Source organism: Ischnura elegans, chromosome 11 (genome assembly GCF_921293095.1).
Source record: "Ischnura elegans chromosome 11, ioIscEleg1.1, whole genome shotgun sequence".
NCBI lineage: Eukaryota > Metazoa > Arthropoda > Insecta > Odonata > Coenagrionidae > Ischnura > Ischnura elegans.
The window spans coordinates 94,670,117-94,696,863 of NC_060256.1; the positions used below are offsets into that span (position 1 = coordinate 94,670,117).

The following is a 26,747-nucleotide window of genomic DNA, read 5'->3' on the forward strand; positions in this document are numbered from 1 at the left end:
CTTATATGTACGTTTAAGTTCAGCCATGCCCGGGATAGGGGAAACCTACCCAGGCAAGTCTCGAACCCGCAACCTCTTGTTTGACAGGCACGAAGACTTTACCCCACCACCACTGAGGCAGGCCATAATCTTTACATTTGAGTATTAGCTGCATTTTAGTCATCAAAAGTGAAAGTTTGAATTCCAAACGCAATGATCAAATGAGAATAAACTAAAATGGTAACCTTCCACACAATTTTATTTATTAAAGTACCGACCTGGTTTCGACACATAGTGTCATCATCAAGGTACCAATTTGGCTTTCCAATTTCTATATACACCGTCCAGCAAGAGAAAGGTGGGGTGGAAAGGATTACAAGGGAGACGGGAGATACTTTGACTAAAAAGATGAATAATAGGGGAGGGTCTTTCAAGGAGGGGGGGGACTAGGGATTACGTAAAGGCAGTGAATCAGGGAGGTAGGAAGAGAAGTCATAGCAACCAGGAGAGAAGCGGGTGTTGGTGAAGGTCAGAAATTAAAAAAATTATGTATTCACAGAGCGGGCAGGAATGTTCAGGGCTAAAAGAGGCGATTGGATAGAATACACTTCATCGTTACTAAGATTATGCGGGCTGTTAACAAATTCAAATTTCTCGTAAAAGTCCAGCTTTTGCCCTTTCTCTATGCAATGTAAAATATCAAAATCAAAGTTACTAAATTTTTTACAATAGTTCAAATGTTTAGCAAAACATGATTTTTCATCATTATTGATAAAACTGTTCCTGTGTTCCACCACTCGATCTTTAAATCTCCTCCCAGTCTGTCCTACATAATGAATATCACAATTATTAAACTTTAGCAACTATACACCACTTTTGTTTTCTTGGTTATACATGGCCTTAGAGTTACACAATCATTTCTCCAATGTTGCCAGGGTATAGAAGGCGACTCTAGCTTTGTCTTTGGGAATTATTTTCTTCAGATTGTATGATAATTTACCTACAAATGGCAGTTTTACCCAATGGGACAGTACATTGCTCTGAAATGACAGAGAGGTTAGTGTCTGCATGGCTTTCTTGGATGTTGAGCGCTCCAGTAGCTTGTCAATGCATGAAGAATTGAAGCCATTATGGATAGCTAAGGTTTTGATTGTCAGCAGCTCCTTTTCAAATTTGGGAATTGACAGGGTAATTTTCAGTAACTTATTTGTCATGCACCTCAGAGCAGCAAATTTATGAGAAATGTGGTGGCAGGAGTCATTAGGGATAATGAGATTGGTAAAAAAACTTTAAAAACCTTTTACAGGTATGCACCTCACAAAACGATTTTATGTTTAACGGTGACTACTATATACAGACATCTGGCCTCGCCATGGGTTCACCTTTATCCCCTATTTTAGCCGAAATTTTTATGAACCATCTAGAGATAAAGTGATTTAAATCAAATTACCCCCTTCTTAGTAACCTCGTGCTAAGAGGAGAGGGAGAAATGAGAAGTGTTCTTTTAGAAGATTTGAGAGAGCAATTTCTCATGTGATGCCATGGTAATATGCTTTCGTTAAGTGGTGTCTTCTATGGGTAGCTGTGTGTGGTTTTTGAATAATGGTACGTGCTTTTGTTACCCATAGTGTCCTCATGTGACTCTAAGGTGTCCCCCATTTTGTGCTATTAAGTGAGTGGAAAACAAAAGATATAAGAAATGGTTTTATCACTTTTTATTTTCAACCTGACACTTAACACAAAGAAGTCTTCTAAAAAACTTTAGGAGAAGACGAGATAACTTATTTGGCATCATTATGAGGCATGATGGCCTGATGAGAATAATCATTGAGGGACAGGTGGAAGGGAAGAAGGGTCAGGGACTGCCCAGAATAAGTCACATGCCAGGTTATAAAAGATACAAAAGAGAAAATAATACATCACCATGAAAAGGTTAGCGGGTGGGAGAGTTGAGTCTAACAGATCTTTTGATTGTTGACTGATGATGACAATGAGACGGGAAAACAAGAAATTCTAAACTGCCATCCAGTCAGAGATCCAAAGAGAGATGATAATCTTCATTATAAAGTTAGGGATCCCATTAAAGACAGTGTCCATCCTTAAAATTGTTACGTAAAGAGACCCCTATGAAAAAATTGCATAGACCCGTTTCAAATTTTCATACATTCTTAAGGCCTGTTTACACAATGCATTAACACGTATGAGTTATGAGATATTTGTGGACCGGAACGGAGCATGTACGAATGAATGAACCAAATTAGAACAGGTTCTATTTTCTGTGCATGCATTCACACAAGTTGGGTGGTTATACGGTGCATTTTGGCGTTCATTCTCACATTCATACAATTAGACATTAACCCGTATGTGTTAATGTACCGTGTAAACAGGCCTTTACACATTACCATGGCAATGTATTACAATGTATAAAAATTTGAAACAGGTTTATACAATTTTTTCATAGGGGGAATGACAATCAATATGAGGTTCACATCAAATATGATTACAATAGTAGGACTGCTACTGCATTCTGAATATCTGGGGCCCAAAATCGGGTGTTGTTTTTACTTCAGGTATGGATAAATGTAAGGAATTTGAATTGGGCATTCCGATAAACCATTGATTCAGTCTCTTACTTGATAATGGGTAACACCATCCTTCACAGCTTTATAAGCTCTTGTATTGTACGCAGGCAGAGACTTGACTTTCAAAAATTCATTTACTATTTTTGCGTCATCCATAGTGCAGTTGCCTGAGAAATACGTCGTGATGCCCTGCAAGTACATGAGATACTCTCAATACAAATAGGCAAAATTTATCGTTCACAGATATATGAACCATTCAAACATTAGTTCACATGCAGTAACAAATAAGATTTAGGGATAAACTCAAATTTCACCTTTCCAGCGAAACCAAGGGATTTTTCGTTGTCGTTCAACGAGTACATGGCATCTGAAACTTTTTTCCATGCTCGCTCAATACCATGGGGATCGTCACTAAGCCCCTTGCTACGTGAAATAAACGCTTCAAACTTCTCTTTCGGAAGGCCAGGAATAAATTTGGTGTCCCCAAATCCTTTGTAATTGCCAGCGTTCGACACAACACCGGAAACATACACGAGTAGAGCCTAATGAATGAAAATTAGGAAAATAACTTAGAGAAACAATTCAGAGAGAATTGACAAATAATTGCATTTCATCATCCTAAGTGTACCCTGAATTCGTCTTCCGTAAGTTTTGCATCTTCTGTTGCTATTTTCTTGAGTTTTTCCAGAGACTGTCCGAGAAAAACTCGATGGAGGAGCGAGTATATAACAGGTGACTCCGGTGATGTCTGCAATATAACGTTGATGATTTTTATAAGTAATGCATATTCAATGACAATTTCAAACATGGTAATGCCTTTATTTACCTGAACCAGAGCGATAAGCCCACCATTCCATGCTGCCTGGCTCAAATAATGGGCATATTTTTTCTCTTTTGAAGTTAAGCCATTAAATGCCGTAGTGCATTCCAAGGCAACTACCGGCTGATCGTTCGGTAGGATGTAAGGAGATTTTTGTAACATGTTAGGCGACATATGATTCAATCTAAAAAAAATTAAGAACCGTTGAAATGTAGCTCGACCTATCTACCTTCAATTCCCAGGGGACAAGGCCAAATTACATCGGATGAAATGAACTTGCCTTTTGGATACTGCACTAGATAAGGGAAATCGGGAACCTAAGGTACTATAACTAATTAGCTTGCTGATAAATTTCATATATAAGGCAATTTCCTCATAAAAATCAACGTAACCCTTGACTATCGAGGAAAATAAGATGAAAAACAATTTCTTGTAATGTCATCACCGTTTAAGGGGTAAGCAAATAGCCGGCTTAAAATTTGTTTGACAGATCATAAAGTTCTAAGTTGAGAGAGCTTCTAAAATATTTTGAATCTCATTTATTTGTTCTCCACATTCATGAAACGGTATTATATAATTATGTGAAATTTAATTTCAAGTTATACTCTCTGTTGTCTCAAGTGGTATGAATGACTCATGACCGGTAGCGGCTTTTTACCTCGTAAAGTATTGCAAATTTTTATAGGTGAAAAAACATCTGAAATGGTTTTTAAAAAAAAATCTGTACATGTTTAACAATTCAAGAATAGATTATATAGCAGGATTAATGATTCGGTAACTATTTCGCGCCAAAGTCACTGGCCTTGGCTAGAAAATGGAAATGAAAGCGATCTTCCCATTGGCTACAGGGTACCTTCTTTCAGAGAGGTATTCCTATTGGTTCACGCAAAGTGGTCCTCTTCCAGAAGTTGAAGGGACGCTTTCTCGATCGACGCCATTGCCAGAGCAGAGCAGATCGACGGACTACGCATCTCACTAAAACTTCAAAAATGGGTGACGGTAAGCATTATTTAGCCACCCTTCCCCTGTCAATACGTACATGAATACTTCATGTTACTATTTGTGATTGCGGAAGTACATTATTTCACATTTTCCAATATAATTTTCAATTGCTTAACCGGCGAAATTTCCCCACGCCCTAGCGTCAGGACGCCGCTGTGTGATACTTGGAATTATTGAAGTTATCTCTGTTATACCTTCTTCTTTTGTCATTTTTTTATCAGTTTATCTTAAATAACCCTGATTATTGCTAGTTTTATTTTTGAATTACTTAAATAATATGTCTATTTACACGTGCTATTGTTAGCGTCGGTGTTAGCCATGTTGTGAACTCGAACTCTGATCTCTATTACTAAGTTTTATTTTCTGGTTAGGATCTTTCATTCTATATTAATATTTTCAACACATTTAATTTAAATTAGTATCGCGATTATTTGCAAGGACTCCGGATGGGTAGAACAACTATACCGGCGTCCTACTTAACGCGTAGTTTTTTCTCCTCGTGAATGTTTTCTTTGTTTCCTATAATACTTATATTTAAAGTTTGTATCGTCAAACCAATAATCGGTTAATGTTGTAACGTTCTTTCCTGCTCCATAGAGGTCTTTAGTCAAGGAAGTAGGTTGGCTTGGTTTTGTGAAGCGTGGGGTACTCGTTGTGGCGCCATGTTTGTGATCCCAGCGTTTCCATGATTCATCTCGGTTTTCATTATTAATTGCTAGTTCTTGATATTTCATGAGCTTCACTGAAGTGTATCGTTATGCATTTCGTAATTAGTTGGTTCGATTTGTAGTTATCATGTGCTCTTGCAGTAATGTACATATTTCAAGTGGGTAGTCGAGGTCATGGCTCTTGCAAGTTGTGTTACTGATGCTATTTTTTTCACTAACTCATCGGGTAGGTCAGTAATGCATGGCGGTAGGGCGTCATCGTTAGGTCGTGAAGGTGATACATAATTACAACATCTAGCGAAAAGGTAACTCAGTCTACATAGTGAACGGCCGATGTGCTAGTGTGAATTAAATTCTTGTAATGTCGGGGCTCATACAGTTGCAACTAATGCCAAGCATATTTTGAAGGTTACAGTCCTCTTTCCTTTGTTTAACATAACTTGTTTTTGTCAACGCAGGTCCATTAATTAGTGTGTATGTACGTCAATTGATTAAAGTAGTGACAAGTAGTTTCGCAAGATTCTCCTAGAATTCTCTCCTTTGGAAAAATAGCGAACTTAAATTAGTCGCCCCTAGAATTCCGTCATTTATTTTGACACTGGGTTTCGGCAAGCCGTAAATGACAAATAGGTCCTGAGGGGTGCAAGTTAAGCTGTACCACTTTCCTTCGGGGACTAAGGGCAATCTGGATTTACCGTAGCGGGAAGGGAAATACTTGTCGTGGAAAGGTTGAATTAGTGAGTACGCAGATCAAGAATTTCCGAATTAATAACAGCTTGAAATCCGCAGAAGCGTGGGTTCCTGCTATCGCGGAGTTCATCTTCGGTAAATTGCCCGGCGGCACTGGTAGAACCGGATGCCCTACTGTGAATCGTAAGGATTGCCTATTATTTCATTTATTACGTAACGTGCCCCAGTTAAATCCAAACCTAGTTATGTATTATCTTGGCATCCTTACTTCGTCTTTGAGTCAACTTCGTCGCTTAGGGGAGTTTTTAGCATTGGGGATGCGGCTTAATAATGTGCGGTGACTGTTACTGAAACTGGTGATCTGAGACCAGTGTCTGGTCATTATTATTCTTTTAGCTGGACTAATTATGGCGTAATGTCACTCCCTACTCCTATGTGGTACTTTCGACTCTCCCCACCCCGAGTATTTTTATTTCTCGTACCTTATGTTCTTCTTACTACTTATTTTTGTAGTATATGTACCGTGTTTCTCCGAATATAGTCTCCCCCTGAGTTTGAGGCTCCAGTTTCGGGAAAAGTTCAAAAAATGCGTTTGAATATAGTCCCCCCCATACTTTTACCTCAGGCATTTTTGGAAAGAAAGATGGGACTATATTCAGACATACGGTGTATCCTAGGGACGAAAGTGTGAGCTAGTGTTTACTGTTAAGGCCTTGCATTGAAGCCGCGATGAGTTTCCATTTTGCTGTTGATATGATTCAATTTAGCTTGATAAATTTCTGGGTTGTAGTGGTTGTCTTGTCATGATTCTTTTATCTCATGTCAATTGTTACTTATAATTTTTAACCCTTTGTTTTTCAGATATCCGTACTGGGAGCACTCCCCCTGTAAGTATCATTCAAATTACATACTTGTCATTTAGACTCAGGATAATAGGAATACATTCTCAATGACAGTTTCTTTCCTTCTTCAGAAAACAAAAATTTTCGTGGGCCGTCTCCCTGAAGACGCCAAGGCACAAGATCTGAGGGCCCTCTTTGAGCGGTATGGAACTGTTACTGAGTGTGACATTTTAAACCGGTATGGATTTGTGCACATGAAGACTGATGAGATGGCCAGCCGTGCCATAGAGGCCCTGAACAATGCTGAATTTATGGGTGTACAAATTAGCGTTGAGGTAAGTTTTGGTAACCCTATCTTGTAGATTGGTAATTATATTTTCTTGCTGATATTACACCATTCTCCATTTCCAACTACTTCTGCAGCAATCTACTGGTAAGAAGAGTGGTCGTGGTAGAGGCTTCGGTCCGATGATGAGAGGTAGAGGAGGACCAATGAGGGGGATGGGCATGGGAAGAGCCCCACCTCCATACATGATGAGGGACGGTCGTGGGGACTATGACAGACGAGGACCAGGAATGGATGGCAGGGGCCCTGGAATGGACAGGATTGGACTGCCACCTCCACCATCAATGAGGAATGGATACTATGACAGTTATGACAGGGGCTATGATGGCTACTACACTGCCCGAGGACCACCACCACCACCCCCCATTCTTGGAACTCGCGACAGGTAGACATTTCCTCAATTGCTAGCAGTTGTGCTGTGTAGATCTACTCTTGCATTTCACAAATGAAGGCTAGTAGCTGTTCCGTCGTGTGCAAATTGAGTTAGACTTAATTGTTCTATGTAAGTTTTCTGACCGCTCCATGAATGCTATTTGTGGTCTTTATTCATGTAGTGTTAGATAATAAATTTCCAATGTTTTGAAATCAGCCAGAGATGAGGCCTTCATTTTGTTAGCTATTGTAACATACTTTGATCATTTGATTGTGGAACTGAAGTCACTCTTACGGTGTCACGTTGCAACTTGGCCACATTTCACAAGACTAATATTTAGATTGGGGGCAAGACATTTTGTATGGACATCTTCAGTTCTCCACGAAAACATTGTTATTATTGCAGGGAGCCTGAGCGCCGCACATACCCTGACATGCTCCGGGACCCATATGAGCGAAGGTCTTTCACTGAAGTCAGCCGTGTTCCATACGAAAGGCCCATTCCTCCATCCCCAGCCTTTGAGCGCCGCCCTGAATACCCTGCACGAGTGGCTCCTGACATGTACCGTCGAAGAACACCACCTCCCCCAGCTGCTTATGGCAGTGCTCCCACTGGGTAGGTTTTCATTTGAAATTGGCGTGTTTTGGGTGTGATTTGCTTTGGAGTTGCATGCTTCTTGCTGATAACGTGTCTATAATGCTCTGTTTCAATTCTACTAGTTTTTAAATGCTCAGTTTCAGTGATAAGAGAAGTGGTTCTAGAATTTCATGTTATTCCATTTTCTTTAGTAGTGATTTTTCCCTGAGCATTTCAGTTAAGTTTTCCCAGAATTTTCAATTTTTGGTAATTTTTAAGGTGACTTTGGGTGTACATGTTATTGTTTTGGGGGAATTTCTCTGCATGTGATGCCCTAATGAATTTTTTTGCCATGAGTCTACCAAATGGGGTTCCATGTGTATATGCTTCTTGTTTGTATTATTGGCTAATTCATCATTTATCAAGCTTCTATCATCAATATCTTGTCATCTTTGTGAAATACATCAATCATGCTGAATTCTTTTGGATAAGCCTGGCAGTAATTCTAGGTCACCCATGACCCTAGGCATGCACAAGATATCTTGAGATTTTGGGGTTGTCACTGTCCTATCTCATGTTTGATAGTGAGTTCTTGGCTCCATATGCATTTCTCATAATTGCTATGAATTGAATGGGTGACTCCAGGTCTTTCTGTGCTTTTCTTTGTGCACATCATTGTACAGGGTCTTAAATGTTGTAACTTCATGTCAGTTTGCACTATTTCTAAATCAGTTTTGTGCTGTTCATAAATCCTTTGTTGGGTGAGAAGAATAGTCTTATAATGTAAATAATTCATTTATTTGTAGTTATGAGAGGGATACTCTCGACCCCTATGGCCCTCCAGCTCCTAGACGGTAAGGTTCATCCTTTCCATTGTAGTTAATTTATTGAATGAAAAAGTTAGGCCTCATAAAGCCTTTTGCATTAGTTTGTGTTGATTTTTTTATACATTAGGCTTTTTTTAATAAGCATGCTATTGTCTACTACTTGAGGACATGGATGGAATTTACTTCAGGGTCGAGTTTGCCTCTCATAATTCCCTAATATTCATGTGTCATTAGTAAACATGATATTTTTGTTTAACCATTCAATCCATTCATAAGATCAGTGCATGCAGTTTTTTTTATTATTGAACTAATTTTTTGATGTGGACATAAGCTTTGCTTGAATTTAGCTCAGAATCAGTTGTGCATGTCATTTCATTTGCCTGCTATGTTTCTTCCCCGCTGATTGCACCTCTGCATTGCGCTCGGAGTTGTCGTCCACTTAATTGTGGTACAGCCCCAAGGGTGCACGCGATGGATGCTTTGGCCAGCGCGCTTGCTGGTCAAATCTCCGAGGGCGGGGGGGAATGCGTTCCCTACCCTACTGGGAGTTAACAATCGTTGCGTCTTTTCTCGTCGTAGCTACCCCGCACCGTCTCCCCTCGACCGTGACTTGCCGCCTCGACGATTCTAGATACTCTAGATTCTGCGTCGACTCCCGGAAGTTCAGTTGCGGCGCATCGTGTTTGACTCGTGCGTCGTATTTGCATTAACGGGAAGAGCGAGCGAGTGTGAATCCCCATTGGACGGCGGTCGGAAGGTGACACCGGTACAAAATGACAAACTGAAAATATGAATGTCAACCTGATTTTTAATCTTTGTTTATTCGTTCAGTAATGTTGCCTTAGGCTAGCCAAATGCTTCTTATTATGAGAAAGACACTTTAAGTCAAGTGGCGTACTTATATATTCAGGAACTATAAGTGACTCATTGATCTTCAGTTGTGTACTGTAAGACAGTTGTGAAGTGTTAACAATTCAGTCCGTGTCATTGTCTTCACCATTTCTTTGTGTTCAAACATGCGTATTGTAGCAATTGTTTGCGTATGGGGGTGAAAGGGAGCTTCTAGGACTTATTGGATTTTCTGCTGAAATGGCAATGGCAGGATGTGGATTATTCGGACTAAAGATTCCATTCCATTATTTTAACCTTTTTACTGTGTTTTGGATAAACCTAAATTGAGTCTTCCAAAAGTACTCGAAGCTTCATTCCCCCCTGATAATGTAAACGTAATAATCAATAAATTACTTCCTTTGTAAAGAAGTTGAAGTTTGCGTGTGACTAAATCCTGATTACCCAGATTGTACATGTGCATTTTCGATGACGGTGTGGTATCATCTCAATGATACCAAGTATTTTGTGTTGAAGTGGGAGCGGTTCATCGTATCTTTAATTTCATGAATTTCATGTATTCACATGTTTATTATAACGATTTTGTATTGGGGAACTCCCAACTTCGTCTATAATCTTGGCATTTGGGCTCATACTCCTGGAAAGTCATGTTGCCTGAAACATTGTGACTTAGGTACATGACTGCTTCATGAGATGGCGAAATTCTTGAGCACATATACTTAATAGTACGTGAAATACCATTTTTTGAGAGTCTTATTTCAGTTGGGCCGTGTGGCTTATTTGCCATTGCGTGCGGTGGAATACGATATCACCATGGATATATCGTCTGCGGCTGCGAAAAGTAGCGGATGGCGAAAGGTTAGTATGCGTCCGTTGGTGTTAACATCCACTTCAATACGTAGTCTTTCCCAATAGCGATGCATGAAATAAATTTGCAAACCTCCCTCGTACTGTTCTTGCATTCTGTCTTGATTCAGCGGGCAAGGAGATTTACTAGGCCTTTGTCGGTCTGTTCGTAACCGTCGAAGCGTCCATGCCCAGCGTTGGCATTCATTCCGCTAGACAGTTAACTGTACGTTTTCAATTTAGGGTAACTTTTGAATCATTTTCCGGCAGGATCAAGTTACAATCAGTGTCACACTGCTTTGGTTATTTAAGTAAATCTAATGCTGCTGTTTGTTCTTTCAGCTTACCAATGAGGTAGGGGTCACTCCTGGCTATTACTATTGGTAAGCATTGGTTTGAGTTATGTATTAGGAATTAATTTTTTAAATCCCAAAGGCATTTCTGCTTGATGGTCTCCACCACAAGCCTAGGACGAGACTTCTCATTATTGTTACCTGATTGGTAGTTATTAGGGGCCACCACTGTATTTCAGATTTTTTGTTAGGTTTTCTCTTGTATTTCTTGGTAGTGTTGCTTGTGGTAGATGTTGCTGGTTTTCAAATATAGTTATGATTTTATGGGCTGCCACTGTTTTGTGTTATTTTGGGAAGCAAACACCTTTTGGTCACAGAATCTTGTGCAATAGAGACAAATTTGCCAATATTTATCCTTAGCTTTCGGCAGTGTATCCATATTTCTTTTTTGGAGTGTTTTTGACCTGATTACCCTATTTTCCAAATTTGTCTAAAATTAATAAGATCAGGAGTGGCAAGTTTTTTGGCTAAGATTCCTCACTGGCATAGTTTGTGGAAATGATCATTGAAGTGTAATTGAAAATGTTGGCGTGTGGTAAGTAGTCATTTAAGTTTATGGCCTTTAATTTCACTTTCTGAATCTTGGTGCCAAGTGGGTGAGTAAAATGTGGAAATCGGACAACCTCCTTTCTAAAATTGTTTCTGCTATTGTCTCATTGAACTAGGTTGCTTAGTTACATGATTCTGTCATGAGGATTTTCCAAGGTAAAAAACAAGGAGTTCCAACTATTGCAGAGTAAATTATTTCTCTAATAATCGCTTACTAAAATGTCTGCAGTCTAGAGAAGACAGCACAGTAAATTTAAAGGTGGCAGTGGCTGAACTACACTAAACACTTGATGAGAAAATGTTAAAGCAATCTCTTATTTCCATGCAATAACATTACCGAAATTAATCATTGGTGGACTTTTTCCTAGTAGTATCATTTCTGATTGCACTGCAATTTATCAACCTAGCTGATGAATCATACATGATTCTGTTATTCATTGAAAGATAAATTCAGGTATGCAAAGTCACTACTTTAAAAAAATTTAATGTAGGATGTAGTTGCATTTGCAGCTCCAGCCTGTCAGTCAACTGAGTAGTGATGGGTCGATCATGAACGATTCGATCAAAAAGATTGAATCACTAGGTGAATCAAATGACTCATGATTCATTTCATTAAACAAGTCGATCATCAATCACTCCTACTTCCGGTTTCATATCAATCATCTCTGTTTCTGGTTTGTTTCAAAATTTGGAACGATAGATGCTTCATCTCTTTTCCTTAGGGCAGAAATAGTTGTGAGAAAATTAAATACTATGTTATGAAGAACTGAATACTTGTGTAATCTTTTTCTTAAATGTTTTCCAGCAGTTACTTATCAGTATTAATAACACCAATTTACGTAAAAGGAAAATATTAAGATGACTCCTGTAGGAGAACGTTAAGACATAGAAGTTAAAGCTGGTTACATTTTATTGTGCCGTTCATAAAATTATCCTGCAGATCAGATTCATGCATAGTGTGTGGTGTATTTTGTTATATTTTGATCAACTATAGTTAGAAATTATTTTATTAGTGTTAAGAAACTGTGGCAGTTTTGCCTTCCCAAATATTTTCATGACACTACTTCCTTCATTTGTGCAATCTAATTTACTTATCTAGGAATTCACAATCAAAATAGTATATGAAATGATAATATGGATAGCAATCAGCGTTACCAATGCTCTTCGCAGATGAGGCAATATTTATTCGATTATTCAAAGTTATTTATTAAATCCATTGATTGAGTCTTTTCGATCATGACTCCTTTGAGTCTTTTCGATCATAGTGATTGAATCAATTGATTGAATCACTTATGTGACTAGAGTCAAAATGATTGAATCACCAATGTGATAGACTTTGCCCATCACTACAACTAAGCATGAATAACATGTGATATGTTAGATGCACAACTGAACATTCTTTTTTTCATTCCTGCCTAATTATTTTATTTTTCCAATGATCAGTTTTCATTTTCAAAGAATTTAAGCCTTATGGCTCTGAGCGAAACAGCTATTGGTAATTCTTGCCGGTGAGCTTTCTGACATGGTTGTTCTTGATAATGATAAGGTTTTCATCTATGGGTGTTTTAAGGGCTCTAGTAATCTACATCTACATAATACCCCGCAAGCCGCCTAAAAGGCGTGTGGCAGGGGGTGTTAGGACACCAGCCGTTTACAGCTATTAAAAAAAAAAAAAAAAAAAGTACTGCTCTAACGAGGTTGGGACAAGCGTTTATTAAAGTCCTTTATTGTTCGGGGGAAAAACGAATTCTTATATCTATCCGTTCGGCTAAAAATCTCTCTTAATTTATCGCTTCTGTCGGACCTGGAAATATAGTGTGGCTCTAAGATTATGTTCTCTGTGTCGCTCTTAAATATATCCATTCTTAATTGTTCAAGCAATCTAAGCCTAGCGCGCAGCCTCCGAGTCTCCAACGGCTCCCAGCCTAATTCGCTTAACATCTGGGTAACACTGTCAGTACGCCCGTAGCGGTTTTTGACGAAACGCGCAGCCTTCCTTTGTATCTTATTCAGCTCGCGGATTAAGTCTTTCTGCACTGGATCCCATACACTCGCTGCATATTCAAGGTGCGGTCGGACGAGAGCGAAATAGCACCTTTCTTTTACTTTCTCATCCGAAAATCTTCCCACAATACGCTTGACGAATCCTAATTTCTTCAGGGCTATGCCGCAAATATTCTTTATATGAGTTCCCCACGTGAGGTTCGAGGTTATCGTAACTCCCAGGTACTTCACTTCGTCTGTTGCCTTTAATTTAATGCCATCCACTGCATAAACATTGTTAGTGTTGGACGAATTCCGCAAAAAATGTACCGCCATGCATTTGCTCAGATTAAGTTCGAGTCCCCACTCTTGACTCCACAAATGAACGTTGTTTAGGTCAGATGATAGAATTTCATAGTCAGAGTGATCACTAATTTCGCGATAGATGACAGCGTCGTCAGCAAATAAACGTATTTTACTGCTAATGCGGGAGCACAGATCGTTAATGTATATAATGAACAACAGGGGGCCGATTACGCTTCCTTGTGGAACACCTGATGTAACTTTTACAACATCAGAGCTAATTCCGTCAAGAACTACTTTTTGTTTACGATCTCTGAGGAAGTCTCGTATCCAGTTTACAACTGTTTCGTTTAATCCGCATGACTGTAATTTGTATAAAAGTTTGTTGTGAGGTACAGTGTCGAAAGCTTTCTTAAGATCTAGAAATAGTGCGTCAACTTGTCTTTTCGATTCACCAGATTTTATAACGTCGTGAAGAAAGAGCGCGAGCTGTGTTTCGCAGGATCTATTTTTTCGGAATCCGTGCTGACAGTCATGGAGGAAGTTACGTCTGTCCAAGAAAGTCATGATATTACTAACAACGATATGTTCAAGTATCTTGCCTATAATTGATGTTAGGGAAATTGGACGGTAGTTGCCTGGGTCATTTCTGTTTCCCTTTTTGAAAATGGGTGTAACACTTGCAATTTTCCAGTCGGGCGGTAACTTCCCTTCGGAGAGTGACTTCTTGAATATGATCTCTAAGTAAGGCGCGATCTGTGGAGCTAACTCTTTGAGGACACGCGCGGGTATTCCCTCCGGACCCGGAGATTTACTATTCTTAATCGATTGTAGTTGTTTAGTTATCCCATGACGTTTTATAGATATTTCTTCCATCAAATCCTCAGTATATGGGATGTCTAAATTGAATTGAGTATCGTCAGTAGTGTATACACTTTCGAAGTGGGCATTTAAAGTGTTAGCTTTGTCAATATTTTCGGTGACAAGTTTACCATCTTTATCAAATAACGAATCTACGGTTGAATGTTTTCCCTGAAGCTCTTTCGCGTACGACCAAAAGGATTTCGGATTTTCTTCGAGTAATTCACCAAGTACTTTTTTCTTAAACTTTCGCATTGCAGTTCGCATTGATTTCTTGGTTATTGAGCGTTGAGCAGCGTAACTTTCTTTAGCTTCAAGTTCCTTCGATTTATTACGAGACGTGATGGACTTTCTGTACAAGTTGTATAGTTTTCTCTGTTTCCTAAGTTCTCTTCTGACATCGTTGTTGTACCAGCGAGGTTCCTTATTATCACATTTCAGTTTTTGCGGAATATGTTCGTTGATTCCTTGGCGCAGAATTTCTAAGAAACGTGTCCATATTACATCTGTGCTTTGGTCCTTTGATGTAACAACGAATTTTTTGTAGGAGTCAATAAGCATCTCGCCAAATTTAGTGAAGTTACATTTATCGAATAGGTAAATATTGCGTTTTGGTTTTACGGCTGACACCACATCAACTTTTAACGTTGCAAAGATTACTCTGTGGTCGCTTATACCGTCAATAATATCGACTTGTTTTATCAACTTAGGATCGCTTACTGCTAAAAGGTCTAATAGCTTGTTTCCTCTCGTAGGTTTGTCAACTACTTGGGCGAGAGAGTGATTTGCAAGTATGTTGAGTAATACCTCGCCGATTTCTTTATTCCTTGAATTCGGTTTTACAGTGTAAGTATCCCAGTTTATGGATGGAAGATTAAAATCTCCCCCGATTACTATTACACCTTTACTGTCTCTCTGAGTAAATGCGGATATTTGATTTTCTAGAAGGTACATAATATCGACTTCGGAGTTCGGCGGTCTATAAAAAGAGCAAACATGAATACTCCTTTTGTTTCGTTGTTTAATTGTACACCATACGCTTTCAATTTCGTTGTCAATTATTTCGTGGGCGGCGCTTTGTAAATGGGATTTAACTGCAATAAAAACTCCGCCACCTGTTCTGTTGCGTCGATCGCATCTGTAAATTTTATATTCTGGAGGAAAAACTTCGCTGTCGCTTATATCTTCCGTAAGCCAGCTCTCTGTCCCCATGACCACGTCTGCGTCCTGAAAAATATGCTCGATTTCGGCGCGCTTGTTTTTTACGCTACGGCAATTAACTACAACAAGGTTAATGTCATATTTTGTAGTTAGAGTTTCGGTTGGTTCTTTTCTAGGCTTTTGTATACTCAGCGGGAGAATTTTATTGGCAGTACTAATAATATTTGATATTTTTTCTTTCTCTGGAGCACGCGTTCTGGGAATAATGACGCTATTGTCCGGCGTTAACGTTTCTAAGCTTACTGTCTTGTATATTTCGCATTGCGGATTTCCTCGGAGGCTACGTTCAATTAAATCTTTGATAACCCCGCTAGATGACCTACCCTCTAGTCTAAAAAATACCTACAGTGCTCAAAAATCCTACGAGCCACCCGTTCCGACGCCTCTTTGGAATAATGCACCCCAGACGAATTGAGGGGAGCCCGGCACGATCTAAGCACTGGCCGAAGATCCACGAACTCTGCCCCAATGCTCACACAGAGTTCCCACAGCCTCTTGTTGATCCAGGAAATCCTGTCCCAAACTCGAGGGCCGCAGTCCGTCCGTGGAACAATGCTATAGATGGACAGTCGCATATCAACACCAGTGCCCCTCCGAACGCGTTCCACTTCCGAGCTTAGATCCCTGAAGGAATTTAAGATCTCATCAGCTTAATTAAGTTCATGGGGTTAGATATACCTTCATGATGTGATCGGAAGTAATATAGTGGATTAAGTTATTTATGGTACATAATTTACTATGATTAGAATACAACTTAAGTAATCTTTCCTCACTAATGTCAGCACGTGTTGCTTGCCTGTTATTATTACTCCATACTTATGAATTATTGGTGTAGTGGTTCAGCCATCTGCAATATAAATAATCATTAGGGGTTCATCTGCTGCAGGTAGCTCTTATCCCTGTGCTCAGGATTATCTATCTGAAAAAGAGCACGAAAAATTCATTTAATTTTAAAGTATTTTCAGTTACTAGGTGTACTTAAATAAGTGGTTCATATGCATTTTGGAGGTCCAAAAAGTTAATAGTAAAGGCTGTATTCTACTTATTACCCTTCGCATCTGTGGTACTAGCAGCAGAAATGGCCCTTGTGCGTTCAATGTGGACTCCTCGTCTTGCTATAATTACGAGTTTTTCTGGAATGAGTTTTGAAATAATCATTATATAAAGAATGAGCTGCTAATTTTTGTTCTAGAAGCAATTTTATCTTTGCATACATCAATTAAGAGTATTACTTTCATTATGGATTTTGAGCAATATGTCGGGATAAAGATTCATTGTACCTGAGTAAGAGGATGGGATTCAAAAACTATCGTGGTCCATTGGGGTATCAATCTCCTTTGTTTACACCAGGACTATTTTTAATATTCTCAATTCCTCTGATCGCTGTTTGTTTTGTCTACCTGCAGTCAGTTTAGGATTGCTAGTGTGCTGATCTGCACTTAGTTTCACATGCTTTGATTCAGAGCTGGGTCTTCAGTTTGAAGCAAATTGAGCAAGTCTGAGGCAGTTACCAGACCTGCCTGCCCATGGGAAATCTTGCTTTCTTGTCCTTCACACCAGTCAGTGAAATGGAAGGAACTTGTTTTGTGAATCATGAATGGGCTACTGTTTGTTGGTTGGTCTTGTGTTGACACAACTGTAACATATGCTATTACTTTTATAAGTAGTTGTCCTAAATAATATGATAATACATAGTAGTACAAAGCATCTACATGCTGTTAACATAGTATTGAGAGTTAGTACACACATTATTAAAAATAATGGAATGGCTAGAATTGCTCACTGTAATGAAAGGATTAATTTAAGTGCTGGGATAGCGTCATACAGTTCCTCTTTAGTACGGCGATTTCTCTCGGTCCCGGTACCATCCAAAATGCAGGCAAAAGTATTTGGTTGGTACGTTTGAAAAAATTGTGCTTTCCTGGTTAGTACACTCAATTGCTTGCTGTGACGCAACCCGCAATTAACACATCTCTTTCTTCGACCGTGATTTATCCAAATGCAATTCTTGTGACGTGATGAATAATAAAATGCGGTCATTTTTCGAGAATGTCTGACTAGCCAATGAGAAGCCCCAATTTTCCCCACCCATAGCTCCTCGCCTTCCGTTGCCTTTGCAGTGCCCGCTGCGGCGCACAAATTTCGCGAGTGCTCAATTGTTGCTCTTACATGAGTTATCGTGATGAAGAAATGAGTTATCCAATTCCCACTTTATCTGAAGCAGTACTGCACGTACTCCGTAAACTCGACGTCGAGTGCGTGCGTATTTTCTTGATTACAGTTTTGGGAGCAGCCGAAGCTCTGGATCTCCACGCGAAGCTTAGCTTAAAAATACTCTATCTCCGAACAGAAGCAGATGACATTAGACAAATTTTGAAAGTAAATTTCAACTGTAGGATATAAAATCTTATAATTTAGTCGTAATCTAATAATCTTGCGTGTTATCAATCGATATATTGATCGAACAACAAGCGATATGGTATCATTCCAGAAGCGAATGTATACGGCTGTTGCCGTACTTTTAATAAGGTCATATAATTTTGTCCAATTTTTATGATTTATAAAAACAACCAGTTGACATACTCAGGGTTATATTCTCTCAGAACGCTGTGAGAAAGAATGAATGACTTAGCACCACTTGTCCTCTCTCTATAAGTATATAAATAGGATAAATCACGGGAGATAGATGCCGTTTTCAAGTAATTGTCTTCAGGAAATCTATGAAACATTGCGATTTTTATTCACATGGTATTGTTATTCAATGTAGTGCTCATTTTCTTGATTTTAAATGTGAAAAGAGTTCAGGAAGGCGATCTTGAATGAGTTTCCTATGAGAACTACCGGTAGTAATTGTAATTATGACGACTTTTCCACAGATTGCCATAACCCCGACTGCTATTATTTACTTTCCTCGTTAGTACGTTCATTTTTTGTGATCCCTTCAGAAACATACTAAACAAGTTCTACTGTATATCCTCCTTGAACATGATTGCCAGGCTTAAAAGCACAATTATTTGCTGTGTGAGGGGTATTTGGTAAGGTAACATTTGCAAATCAGTGCTGCTGTCACCTGACATTCCTTGAGAAGTTTGTATGGTTGATAAGAAAAATACCCTTGAACTTCGGGTAGGTTACCTCTGGAGGCCAATGCAGTGTACAAACCTACCTGCACTGCAACACTGACATTCATGAAATTCTTTCTTTTTAATACCGGTCCACACAATTTTCATCAAAAATGAAGACATAATTATTCCAGTAATAGTAGTAATGTCTCAATAATAATTACCATATCCATCTACGAGGAAAAACATGGTTTAGATAAAGATAGCCTTATGGTTACGGGCAGGGGTGCACCTGGGAATTCAGGCTATGGGGTTTTGGGCACAAGTAATACTGGAAAATCTGTGGTATGAAGTATCCGCCAGGGTGTGCAGGACGTTTCTGAAAATTTTTGAAATTAATGGTGAGTTTTACCGCTTGCTGGGGGATATTTTATTAACAGCAAGCAGTAAGTAATATTAATCACATAGAGTAAAATGATGTTAATTTCTGATACAGAAAAAATATCAAAGAGCTTTGAAACAGATTTATAGTTAACTATGAAATTGCTTCGTAATTTTTAGCAATGGTCACGTGATTAATTTATTTTAATGTCTCTGAGCTCTGGCAGTATATGCAAGACGATGGTGTGTGACAAGTCTCCATTACTCCTGCATGCCTATTCAGTCAGGGGGTTTAATCTCTCCAAACCTCATTTGCTGCACCACTTGTAAGGGATAGTGGTATTGTTTCCTTGTGCACATAAATTAATTTTTTAACAAATTTCTAAGTTAATCCTAACAGAAAAGGCTCATTACCTTATTTATGTCGTAGTAATGTAGAAAGCTCAACTTCAGTAGCATTTTATGGACAATTAATGGCATAAAGCATATTTATTTTTTATAAATACTCTTCTGTGGAAGTTTTTAAATTATGCAGTGGGTTGATATTGCCCTTCATTCATTTCTAATATTCACTTCTATCATTTAAGAGGTAGTGATATAACTACAGTGTGTCCTCGTTTAACGTCGTCCCGTTTAACGTTGTTTCACGATAACGTTGTCCAAAAATTGAAACCCTTGATCATTTAACGTCGTTATTGCTTCGCGATAACGTTGTTCAAATTATGCGCGGCGAAAAAAAAATGAATGGCGAATAGGACGCAAGCGCATCTGATGTATAGTAAATATTACTATATTAATGCGATTGGTAATTTTTTGCTCGACAGAAAAGGTTGGCGTGGGTAGCGCATGTTAAATATGCGTCTGAGCGAATAATTATCGCCTCATTTACCCATTATCAGTTTATTTTTCTGATGCCCACCGAAAAAAATGTCCACGAAGAAGAGTGGCTATCCTGGTGGTTCTTCAGACGTGAAGAAAAAACGGCGATATTAGAACAAAAACTTGGTATTATTAAAAGAATTGAAGAAGGTGCAACTGCTGGAGAGATCGGTCGAGTTTTAGGTTTGCAGGTAGTTTTTACAATCAAAATTTCTTCTGTTACTGAAAATATCGATGTTTTGCCATTAAAATACTTTCTTTTTAGTTTTTATATTTCATTTAATAATGCCTTCTTCCCAACCTTTTCGTTATGAAAATTCGTTTCGAATGAATCGTTATCATGCTGAAGTGAATAATCGGTAATGAATGTTTCTCGCGATTTCCGCCGGGTGAAAGAATTCATATCATCACGAAAATTGACTCGCCCTTCATCCTCGTGCCTCCGAGTGTCAGATTCAGATTTTTTTCGTTTTGGCCTGATTCAGGTGTCTCCCGATTGGTCACAAAGTCTGCTTAAAGTTACGGCTCCGATAATTGGCCTCCTTGGATTCTCGCCCAGGAAATTCTGGATTCTTCACGAAGAAATGGATTGCTAGGAACATGGCTAGGAACCAATTTAAATTTTTTACATTGTTTCTTATGGGAAACACTGCATCGTTTAACGTTGTTTCGCTGAACGTCGACTTTTTCAGGAACGAATCAACAACGTTAAACGAGGACTCACTGTATCTGAAACAGTGTTGAACACCAAAAGGCATGTAGTTAACTTAATCTTACAAACCCTTGCTTGAAATGAGGTCCTTGCTCTGCTTCTTCGATACATATAATTTGTTGCAGTTTGTTCCATTCCGATCATGCCTTTAGTATTTAGCACCGAAAGAGGGAAGGAAAGGGAGATACTAATAAGTAATTGATGCCATGCTATCACTCACAGCTTGTGTATCAGGCAGCTGGTGCTGAGTCTACAGCATGACTAATTTCCAGCCTTGTTTTCATGGTATCGAAAGCAGTAGTAATGGAAATATGACCGTGAACGTAAAAGAATAAATGGAGTGACGTCTTTTGCTGTTGTTTGCATAATGAAATTTCCCCACCTATGTACGGCTCACAGTTTGCTCAGGTAGCCAGTATCATTGTGATGAGCAGGTTTAGTTTCTTTTCGCCTCTTCTAAATTGTAGTCCTTTGGTGTAGTAAGTGGCTTCTATGTCGAGAACTGAATTAGTGCCTGGTGTTGATGGTGACAAATTAGATAAATATGTAAGTTCACTAAGTGGCTATGATGATGATTCTTTGCTAAGTGAGGACAGTGCCCACTCTCGACAAAAGAAGTGTGAAGAGGAGCCGTTATCAGACTCAGATGAGTGATATATTTTGCTAAGAAGAGACTGTCAATAATAGACTAGTGTCGCTACTTACCCTTCTGATGAGCGTGGAAGTGGAAGCAGTGATCGGTCTCCAGAATTCATTGAAGTTTCAGACAATTATGATTTATCCTAGGCTATAAGTTTTGCATACTTGAAAACTCTAGAGCCCAAATGTCTACCGCCACCCAACTCTTTTCCAATCATGTACTTAAACATCATCTGTACCATCACACTCTTGAACATGCATGTGAAGGAGAAAAATAGGTATGCAGAATATGGATTCACGCAGTACTCCCTCACCGAATTTGAGAATTCAGAAATGGCCTCCAGTTACAGAGGAAATGAGGGCTTTCATTGCAGTGTTTATGGAAATGGGCATCAAGAGAGCATCCATTTTTTTCTTACTGGTAGACTCCATCCCTTGCTTTGGAAATATGTTTTTAAAAATTAGCCTTCATTCATTTACACAATGCGAAACCCCTGAATTCATGTAAGTTCCATTGAAAAAACAATTTACAGAAAATTGGACTGATTTTCTCTGCGGTAATTATACTATTTTCTAGAAAAACTATTTCACATATATTGTTTTTATGTTGAGAGGATTTTATTTCTAAATTTTTGGATCAAAAGTGAAAAATTATATCATTCATTCTCGTGTAATTAGAAATAAACGACAAATTCTTTTTTACGAAACCGGCCATTATTTTTTATATTGATTTATAAGAAAGAATTCACTGCCAAATACTAAAAACAGTAATTTATTTGGTTTTGAATAGAGGCGTACCAAATAAGCAAAATACCCATGGCACTTCAGGGAGTACCCACCAAAGAACTGGTGGCAAGGGTTAAGAACTGAAATTAGGAGGCATAACTCACCAGATTTTGGACAGCACCTGATTTCGGTGTGTTTAAAAGAGGTAGGCTGACGCTCCCTTTTACCTCTGAAAATTCCTGTCCAGCAACAGTACTGCTGCTTGTGTGACGTTTCCAATGATAGGCTTGTTCATTCACCCATTGTGAAACCCTGTGTAGCTTTTCTTGTGAAGGTTTTTAGTGGTCCACGATTTGAATGCTATACTATACATTATACTATATATATTCAGTGGAACTTGGTTAGTACGTTCCTCCTTAGTACGTTTTCCTCCTTAGTACGGCGATTTCCCTCTGTCCCGGTACCATCCGAACAAAATACAGGTAAAAGAATTTGGTTAGTACGTTTGAAAAAATTGCGCTTTCCTGGTTAGTACGCTCAATTGCTTGCCGTGACGCAACCTGCAATTCGTTCTCTAGTGTCTTCTTAAGGGTCGCAAACGTCTAAATTCATGATTTAATTTATTATTATTAGCCATTAACATTCTTCCATTCATTCCACATCTCTTTCTTCTACCGTAATTTATCCAAATGCATTTCTGAATTCTTGTGACGTGATGAAAAATAAAATGCGGCCATTTTTCGGGAATGTCTGACTATGAAAAACTACAGCCAATAAGAAGCCCCAATTTTCCCCACCCCGAGCTCCTCACCTTCTGTTGCCTTTGGAGCGCTTGGGAGTGCCTACTGCTGCGCACAAAGTTCGTGAGTGGGCAATTGTTGCTATTGCACGAGTTATCATGATGAAGAAATGAGTCTTAACGGTATTAGACAATTCCCACATTATCTAAAGCAGTAATGCTCCATAAACTCGACGTCGTGCGTATTTACTTAACTACTGTTGCGGGAGCAGACGATCCTCTGGATCTCCACGCGAAGCTTAGCTTAAAAATACTTGATCTCGGAACGAAAGCAGACGACATTAGACAAATTTTGAAAGTAAATTTCAACTGTTTAATATAAAATTTTCTTGTAATTACGTTGTAATCTAATAATATTGCGTGTCATCAGTCGATATATCGATCGATTTTACAATCGAAATGGTATCATTCCAGAAGCGAATGTCTACGGCTGTTGCCGTAATTTGAAAGTCAATATAATTTTGCCCAATTTTTATGAGGTTTAAAAAACCAGTTGACTTACTCCGGGTTGTTATATTCTCCGAGTACGCTGTGAGAAAGAAAAATGACTTGTCTTTGCTTGTCTGAGCTTCACTTGTCCTCGTTCTGTAAATATATGTAGGATAAATCACGGGAGATAGACGCCGTAATCATGAAATCGTCTCCGGGATGTCCATGAAAAATTGCGATTTTTATTCACATGGTATTGTTTTTCATGGTAGCGCTCATTTTCTTGATTTTAAATGTGAAAAGAGTTCAGGAAGGCGATCCTATAAGAACTACCGATAGTAATTGTAATTATGACGACTTTTTCACTGATTGCAATAACCCCGACTGCTATTATTTACTTTCCTTGTTAGTACGTTTTCCTGGTTAGTACGTTCATTTTTCGTGGTCCCTTCAGAAACGTAGTAACCAAGTTCCACTGTATATGTATACTCTACTATATATTGAAATTGTTTGATATAATTATGGTGTTTGTGTTCATGTGATAGATAATTTTGTCATACAAAGAAATGATTTATTCCTTGTATAGCTTTTAATGATACCTTTCTTTCAGGTACTTACGTAATAGATAAGCAGTGCATTGAGGGAATGTCAATTGAATTCAGCTGCAAGCAGACCTAAGAGGTCTTCTCATCAATGATTGCTTGGTGTGACCAGTTAAATTGAAACGTAAGTGTATGGTCTGTTTAGGGTGTAAATGAGTATTGTTGAAGGTACTGTGTACTGAAGAGCTTGTTCAGAACCATGAAATTTCCTACAAGTATTAGAATATACAAGAATCAGTTACGTAAGGGATGCGTTCCGGCAGACTCTGCGTAAGTGGAAATTTACGTAAGTCGAACATTGTGTTAGTGCTTCAGATATTTTGGAGAAATGCGCGGTAAATTCTCGGTGAAGTTTCATTCAATTCACGGCGATATTCATGAACTCTTCCCCGTATTCTTAAGTTATTAGATTTAAAAAAATCAATAAACATAAATATAGTCTGAGAGTTGCCTCTCGAGCATTGCCAATCTAAATGCGTAATATTATTCCCTGAATTGAAGGATCGCGTAGATTTGTGAAAGTATGGTATCTAAACGCTTCATTACTAAGCTGAATACTTAAATTGATTCATTGTTATACTGTGATCTAAGGGTGCATACTTTGCATTGTCTACCTACCTTTAATCATTATATCTTCTGCCTTTTATATATTAAGTTGATTGATGAATCTGGTGGTTTCATTGTCACAGTTAATAGATGTAGGAGGGGTGTCGAGGATTACGAGCAAATAACAAAAAATACCAGTAAATCACTATATTCTCACATACATTCACACGCACAAACACTCGATCTTCCACGCACGCAAACATACCTCCATACATACATCTCAATAAAATGACGTGAAAATATCATTTGAATATTTACTTTGCTGGAAACATGGAAGAATATTTCCAATGCGCGAAGCTAATTAAAAGTGAACTTATATTCAGCCAACTCCATCAATAACTTGCAACACAGTTGGTGGGGAAAAGCTTTCAAATACGCAGTATTCATTTATATTTACACACACACACACACATGCGAGAACACAATATGAGAGAACGAGAAAATGCAGCTTAAAATCTTTGCAAAATACAACACGGTAACCCAGTCGCCGGAAACTTGTATAAAAGTACGCGATTAATATAGTGTCAACTTTTTCTTCACTTTTTCGCAGCGGTCTTTGCCAACATTCAAAATTTCAATGCCTTTACGTGGGTACTAACAAATTCCTTTCCGCAATAAATATTTCTGCTCGAACTTATTTTCTTTTAATTCCACAGATGGAAATGTCCAATCTTAAGGATACAATTTTTAAATAGTTGAAAGTCTGTATGCTGTGTAACAAGCTGTATCATCAACACTTCCATAGCTAGAACTGCAAATTTGCACGTTGATTGGTGACTTAGGGTTAATAAAAGATTTTTCTACAGAAATTAATGAAAATTCTTCGAAGAATGATAAAAATGGGTCACTTCGTTTTGTTTATTGCGTAAAAAAACTATTTATATACGATATTTTTTCAGCCATTGGATATACGAGAGAATATCTACTTCATCGCGCTCATATTCAAAAATTAACATTATCACTTGCGTATGTACGGATTTACGTAGGTCGAGGCATACGTAACTCAGGGATGCCTGTAGTGACATATTCTCATTAAATGAGGTGCCCAGGTGACTCGAGTCTCTTGCATGTAAATCTCTTAAGCTTAGTTTCAACATAAATGCAGTAGAAGAACTATAACCTGGACATGTAAATGAGGGAATGATCTACTAAAGTTTTTCTAGACGAAAAAAATTAATTTCCATAGCTGAAATATGGCATTCGTAGTTATTTCATAGGCATCCCAGAGCCTTCCTAATGGCCCATGTTTGAAACCTGGGAAGATTCAGATAAGCAATTACATGATAGGAGTGAAAATGTCAAGCTCCTCAAATAGAGAATTTTGTGTAGCAGTACTAGACCTAACTTCCCTCCGTATGATAGACTAAACCTAGAGGAAGCAGTCACACAACTTTATTTTAAATTAACGTAAATATATTCATTGTTGCTATGGAAACAGCTAAAGGTATTGGATGCCATCCAGGGTGATAAGTGTCTGGGATAGAAAATTATAGTATGTTGTGAAATGTGCATTACTTCTCTTAGGAGGACTCTGGGTTAATTACATGGTGAATGGAGTTATTGCTCTCCTAAGGGGATACTGTGCATGTAGAGATAAATGTGTCAGCCTTGCAACCAAAAAAAGCAAGCGGGATGACCATTCAAGGTGGTAACCAAATCATGAAACGCCTACAGCAATGTATCACTAAATGTTGTTAAGAGAACTTCCTCATCTTGATAGTTTTTTCATGTTTTATTTTGTAGAGGTGTCCACCTTAAAGACGCATTGGCTGATCATTTACATTATGATTTAGGCACTGAATGAGTTTGGTATTTTCTTAAAAACTGTGACATGTACCACATGCATCTTGACCTTAAAAAGGAGAGATGCATGTGGGAAACAAGGTTTATGTAAGATAACACAGTTCCATGAATCATTAGCTTCTTACCTTCTTCTTAGCCTGCCTTAATGAAAGTGATTGGTGTAAGGGAAATCAATTTTTGCAATAATCCTCTTCCTATTGCCTGATGTTTCTAATAACTTTTGCAGGTTTCTGGGATCAAGTTACATGCACTTGCAGGATCCGCTACCATTGTGAAGTTCAGCGTGGTCCAATATCTGGTAATTATTTTTTTTGTGAGTAAAGGTTTGTGTTGAATGCTCTTGACTAACACTAGTTTATTTCTTTTCAGGGTTGGTGGGATCTTGGGGTGGGAGTGTGGGGCCTGTTGTACTCTTCTATGAATAAATTTCTAATTAACA

The 26,747-nt window shown here is 38.5% G+C and overlaps 2 protein-coding genes across 8 annotated transcripts in view; one reads left to right on the forward strand and one right to left on the reverse strand.

The window, feature by feature from the left end:
• LOC124167895 (dipeptidyl peptidase 3) overlaps positions 1-3,939 on the reverse strand; it is a 52,033-nt gene extending 48,094 nt beyond the window's left edge. The window contains exons 1-5 of one of the 2 annotated variants that reach the window (XM_046545953.1): positions 3,662-3,939; positions 3,388-3,565; positions 3,190-3,309; positions 2,876-3,103; positions 2,613-2,750 (exon numbers count right to left, since the gene is read on the reverse strand). In XM_046545953.1, coding sequence (XP_046401909.1) covers positions 2,613-2,750; positions 2,876-3,103; positions 3,190-3,309; positions 3,388-3,565; positions 3,662-3,738 — 741 coding nt within the window. In that variant the 5' untranslated portion in view covers positions 3,739-3,939. Of the gene's footprint in view, positions 1-2,612; positions 2,751-2,875; positions 3,104-3,189; positions 3,310-3,387 lie in introns of both variants that reach the window. The other variant, XM_046545955.1, reaches the window with a different exon arrangement.
• Positions 3,940-4,291: 352 nt separating this feature from the next.
• Positions 4,292-26,747, forward strand: LOC124167896 (RNA-binding protein lark-like). 6 transcript variants are annotated; one of them, XM_046545959.1, is made up of 10 exons: positions 4,292-4,380; positions 6,603-6,628; positions 6,715-6,918; positions 7,007-7,314; positions 7,708-7,917; positions 8,685-8,732; positions 10,743-10,783; positions 23,908-24,023; positions 26,535-26,606; positions 26,678-26,747. In XM_046545959.1, the coding sequence occupies exons 1-7, from the start codon at positions 4,371-4,373 to the stop codon at positions 10,756-10,758; spliced, it is 822 nt and encodes a 273-aa protein (XP_046401915.1). In that variant the 5' UTR covers positions 4,292-4,370; the 3' UTR covers positions 10,759-10,783; positions 23,908-24,023; positions 26,535-26,606; positions 26,678-26,747. The 6 variants fall into 6 exon arrangements, with proteins under 6 accessions (XP_046401915.1, XP_046401914.1, XP_046401917.1 ...); XM_046545958.1 differs by lacking the exon at positions 10,743-10,783; XM_046545961.1 differs by lacking the exon at positions 8,685-8,732.

Bases quoted from the DNA above. Each gene is read 5' to 3' on its own strand.
- LOC124167896 (XM_046545956.1), top strand. The intron at 6,919-7,006 runs GTAAGTTTTGGT...CTACTTCTGCAG, and splicing joins GTGTACAAATTAGCGTTGAG to CAATCTACTGGTAAGAAGAG. The intron at 7,315-7,707 runs GTAGACATTTCC...TTATTATTGCAG, and splicing joins ATTCTTGGAACTCGCGACAG to GGAGCCTGAGCGCCGCACAT.